At 32.5% G+C, this 5654-nt stretch overlaps 1 protein-coding gene across 2 annotated transcripts; it reads left to right on the plus strand.

The window, feature by feature from the left end:
* The first annotated feature begins 1503 nt into the window (after positions 1 to 1503).
* LOC112742279 (uncharacterized) lies at positions 1504 to 5167 on the plus strand. 2 transcript variants are annotated; one of them, XM_025791519.3, is made up of 4 exons: positions 1504 to 2385; positions 3695 to 3954; positions 4622 to 4768; positions 4864 to 5167. In XM_025791519.3, exons 1-3 carry the CDS (start codon positions 1543 to 1545, stop codon positions 4755 to 4757), a joined length of 1239 nt encoding a protein of 412 aa, XP_025647304.1. In that variant the 5' UTR covers positions 1504 to 1542; the 3' UTR covers positions 4758 to 4768; positions 4864 to 5167. The 2 variants fall into 2 exon arrangements, with proteins under 2 accessions (XP_025647304.1, XP_025647309.1); XM_025791524.3 differs by having other exon boundaries at positions 4685 to 4768.
* Positions 5168 to 5654: the final 487 nt, after the last annotated feature.

The raw sequence follows: 5654 nt of genomic DNA on the forward strand, positions 1-5654 counted from the left end.
AGCTTAGCAATCTGTGACAAAAGAATTACTGATGACCCAATAAATCAAATAATTGGAATTGTTCATGGAAACTTGGCAAACATAAATGTTAAATTCAATGCCCATCTTGGATACGCTATACCTTTATCAACTGAAAATCTTGGAAGATCTATAAGTTTGGCTTATAAATTTCACAGAAAGAATCTAATGGAACAAGATGATGAACCATTTTCAATTACATATGCAATAAATTATGCTTTAACAAATAGCCATCATAGTATAATATTTAAAAACAGAGAAAGAATTTATGTTGATGAATTATTTCAGAAAATTGTAAAACGAGAAATACCAAAATATAAAGCTATTGAAAACTCAGTTCTATTATTAAAAGAACCATCAGAAAAATTAGTTTCATCGAATTTTCAAATAAGAGAATCTAAAATTAATAGCACTTTAAGTTTATCTAAATTAAAAATTAAAGAAGAAAATTCTGAAATAAAAGAACTAACAAAAAAGGTCGAAAAATTAAATGAAACCCTAAACACTAAATTATGACAATAAATAAAGAAGAAATATATGTAACTTATCAAGACAAGAAACAAGAGCTCTTTGAAAGAGAAAATCGCTTGAATTATTTACAGTTTTCTGAAATAAATCAAAGAGCATTTGAAGCCCTAAAAATAATCTATGACAAGTTGAAAAGAGAAGTTGAAGAGCTAGAAAAATTAATAGAATCTCTAGAAAATAGTGATGAATCGATGATAGAATTTGCAGAAATTTTAAATAATGAAGCATAAAAAGATTGAAAAACCAGAAAATAAAATAAAAAGAAAAAGGACAAGAAAATTAAAAAGTAAAATAAAGGAGTATAAAAGGGAATTAAATAATCTTCAGATTGAAATTGATGATCTTATAATAAAAAGGATAGAAATAAGAATAAATATAAACAAGTTGGAATTAAACTTAAAAAATTTATAAATGCCTAGAAAACCATATTATGACTTAAAAGAATTAAAACTGTTGAAAGAAAAAATAGAGAATAAAATTGAAAAATTAAACAGATATTTAGAAACAAGAGAAAGTGTAGAAGTAAAAGAAGTTATTAAGGAATTGAGAAATTATATTAAAGAAAAAGACAAACAAATAAAAGATTTTATACACAATAATCCATGTAAAAAAGAATATTATAAACTAAAACAAGATTGAAAAGTTATAAAATTATAAATATACATCAAGGACTAGTAATAAATGCAAGAGAAATAGTAGATATGGTCAATACTTTAGACTATAAATTTGCAAATTATTTAACCTATACAAATTATAAATTTATTCAAAGTAAAATATGATGAATAGAAATTTCAAAAAAGAAATTAAAAGAAAAGTCAAAGTTAAAAATTGATATCAGAGCCAAGTTAAGGGTAACACTTTCTCTTTAAAGCAACACATAAGCTTTTAAATCAATAACAACCACAAGATAAAAAACTATCTTTACAAAAATTTGAATTTGACAACTTTACCGGAGCATCCACCATAGTCATAACTCAACACATTGGCTACCTCGGCATGTTCTCATCGGTGAGAATCTCTCGGGTTGAGATATTTAGTTATTTACCGGTTTGGCAGTTCTCAATTCCCAGTTCAGCCTCATCCATGGAGTCTCTCTTTTCACTGAAACCCTCTCATCACCACCACCAATCCCTTCTCTCTCTTAATCACCACCATTCAACAACACCATTCTCTTCCGTTCCTTTCCTTTCTCTACCATCTTCCTCCTCTTCCTCTTCCGCTTCCTTTCGATTTTCACCCATCAAAGCCTCACACTCACCCAAAAACCCATTAACCCACGTGACACAAACACTAAACCCCTTCTTCTCACCCATCCTCAAATCAGCATGCATCGCAGCTGCATTGTTCCTCATGCGCCTTCACTTCAATTCTCCCGCCCTCGCCGCTGCCGTTACAGCCGCACCGCAACCACCATCTCCCGCGACGGAATCCTCTCCGGAAGATGCCTCCGGCGAAGAAAAGGTTTCGGGTGAAGAGAACAGCACCGTTGAAGATCTTCAGTCCCTCATCGAAGCAAAGATCAGAGAGCGTAAATTCGACGAAGCGGTTCCGATGGTAGACCGCTTGATTGAAATTGAGCCGGAGGAGCTTGATTGGCCGCTGCTGAAGGCGCACCTGCGTGCCCGCAACAACGACCACGCGGTGGCGCGGAACTTGTTCGAAGAAGTGCTGAAGAGAGACCCTTATAACGTGATTGCGCTTCATGGTCTTCTTGTGGCGGCTTTTGAGTTGAAGGAACCAACAAAGGATTTTATGCCAAGGTTTGAAGAAGCTGTGAAGTTCTTGGAGAAGGAAGAGAGGGATTCTGAGGCAAGGGACTTGAAGCTGCTAATTGCGCAGGTAATCAACATTGAATGGGATTCAATTAGTGTTTATATACAAGTGCATACCAACCCATAACTAACTATAGCAAAAGAGGATAACCATCTAACTAACTAACTCACAAATAAGTTGCAAAATTGCAAGTTGCAGCGTTGTTGCTGGAGTTGTATGATGGAGTTGTAGATGTATCATTTTTTATTTGTCAAAGGAAGTTATTCTCTCTGATATGTGGGAAAAATAATAAACTACAAACATGAAATATTTGAGTAGTTGAAATTGTTAGAGAATAATAGGATATTTGAATTGATACTGGGATATTAAGCATTTATTATTTGATTATTATCTGATTTGTTCATCACCTATTTACCTTGTATCATATTCATAGAAACATCTGATTATCAAGTTTATTATTGTTGAGATAGGTTTAATTACTCTGTAGGTTTCATAGTTCATAGTTTCACCAAATTTGTAATTAGGTCTTTTATTTTATTTTCAATTGGGTTCCTATACTGCTTTTAATTTTGTAATTAGGTGCTTTTAAGTGTAAAAATGGTTAGAGTTAACTGAATATTTCTCCGAAAATTGAGTGTATCCACAATTAAGAACCTAATTAAATCTTTGACTACATGTTTTTTGAAAAAGATATTCTGCTAATTTTATATTTTTGACATGAAAAGGATCTAATTACAAAATTTAAAGTAACATAGGGATCCAATTGTAAAGAAAAAAGTATAAGGATCTCATCGCAAATTTGGTGAAACTATAGAGATCAATAGAGTTATTTAAACCTTTGAGATATTATCATGAATTCTAACACAAATAATGTAAACATATAAACTAGCTCGACTTCATCATTTTGTGTTGAACTAACCCAATTTATTGATGGGTGTTGAGCTAGATTATATTTTTCATGGTTAAAATTATAGGGCATAAATCTGTCATGGCCTGAAATGATGATTTATTCTGGACAAATGCTTGATCCTCCATTGATTGTTTTGCCATGAAAGATATGATAAACTGCATTTCTACATTTCAGACCATGAAAGATTAGAGGCTGGACGGATTTTAATCATGAAATATATAAACTAGCTCGATTCCCCATTGTGGCTCAAACTAGCCCAATGATTGATAGGTGTCAAGCTAGATTATATCTTTCATGGTTAAAATTGTAGTACTTAAATCTGTCTTGGTCAGAGATGATAATTATTTGGACAAATATTCGATCCTCCATTTATTATTTGGACAAATACTCTTTAAGTACTTCACTAAGTTTACTCTAACAAGTATCTATAACATAAATGCATATCTAACTAACTTTCTAATACAGGTTAAGGTTTTGGAAGGGGAATTATCCAGTGCGCTGAAGGTCTATGAGGATCTTGTGACAAAAGAACCGAAGGATTTTAGGCCTTACTTGTGTAAGGGTGTGGTGTATACTATGATGAAGAAGAAAGATGAAGCTGAAAGACAGTTTGAGAAGTTTAGGGAACTTGTCCCGGAGGATCATCATCACAAAGATTATTTTGAGGACAATGCTAATGTGTTCTTGCAGAAGCTAGAGCAAAAGAAAGAAGCAGCTCTGAAGAGGTGAAAACGAGTGATGAGCTGAATTGCTTAGAATTATTTATGATTTCAAGCATCATTTTGAATTCAGTTCGCAAATTCTGTGGCGAAATGAAACTAAGAGAGCTGCGATTGCACTATCTTGAATTTAAAACCACCACTCTCTAGAGAATGATGATCGTTCTTAACTTGTGTTGAATGATTGGATTACAATCTAGGTGAGTGTTAATGTCGTACGTTCTAGGTGATAAATTTTGCTTTTGGTGGTTGTTCAAAATTACTATAACAATAATTGCCACAATTCCAAGATAGGAGTGTTGGTAGATATGGATGGTGAGATTTGAAAGGGCTTGTTTGTAGTCATATTTTATGATAGAAGATAGAACATAATGGTATTGTTGGATGTATATGATCGACCTCAACTAGTAGAAAAAGGATTGTTTCTTATTATTGTTATTATCATTGATGGAAAGTGAGATGTATAAATAGTGTTATCTTTTTGCTCTAAAATGAACTTATTGGTTACCTTTTGTTGAAAGGTAGAAGAACCTAAATACATATTCCATCAACCACAACTGTAACTCAGTGATCCTCTATTTTGAATTTGGATAGTTTTGCCTGAGCAAGATAGATAGTCGGTTTTGAAATGTTAACTATGTTATATACTTATATCATTACCCTGAATATATAGCATGTTTGTGGGTGATCTACTGATCTTGATGACATCGGAGGGCTTTTCCTGTGTCCATTACAGACTACAGTGTATGGTTGGATCCTATTGTGCTTATTCTAGTTACTCACTGGTGGCTTTACTTGCTCAACTCTGAGTGATGCGCGTGTAAGTATTTCTATCTTGTGGAAATATGCTTCTAAATTGATTTGTGAATTGCGATGCATATTTTCAATTGTTCTAACAAATATGATTTATGACAGCATTTAACTTCATTTAATCCATGTATCCGAACTACCTTATATGGAACAACTTGGTCGTTGTTGACATACATGTTCATCTTATACTTCTCTCTTGTCGGAAGAAAACTGCATTCGATTCAGTTAAGTATATTATCCTCAATTTGATAGGATATGATAAGCTAAAGACATGATGGTATGTCTGATGTAATTGATTTTGGCAAATAGTTAGGATTGAACTATGGTTGTGTTTTAGTGAAGTGAATTGCCAGCTTATCCCCAAGTTAATGAGCAACTTGAACAGGTCATAAATTGTTATGGTTCTGCACAGGCTTCTGAAATTGTTGAATGTGTTTAAATCAGTTTGGTCCTTGTGAAACTGTTGCTATTACGGCTAGCATCAGGTTGGTTCAAGTACACCAAATTTACTATTGACTATGGTGTCTATCCTTCTTTTAATAACAACAACAACAACAACAACAACAATAATAATAATAATAATACTAATAATAATAATATTTAATAATAATATTTAATAATAATATTATTATTATTATTATTATTATTGTTATTATTATTATTGTTGTTGTTGTTGTTGCAAACCGTCGCTCATGGCTTTTTGGATAGGAAAAAAAAGGAATTTCAGGTTAAAATTTCAATTTGGGAAGCAGAAGCTACGTGACGGTAAGAAAATATATAAAGTAATGAATGACACAATAATCAAGTTAGATCATTCAGATTTCAGAGTTGTCAATAAGAACCTTGGTGGCAGTTTTAAGACGATGGTACAAACCCTTCATGACTTTCAAAGTCTA

Source organism: Arachis hypogaea, chromosome 2 (genome assembly GCF_003086295.3).
Source record: "Arachis hypogaea cultivar Tifrunner chromosome 2, arahy.Tifrunner.gnm2.J5K5, whole genome shotgun sequence".
NCBI lineage: Eukaryota > Viridiplantae > Streptophyta > Magnoliopsida > Fabales > Fabaceae > Arachis > Arachis hypogaea.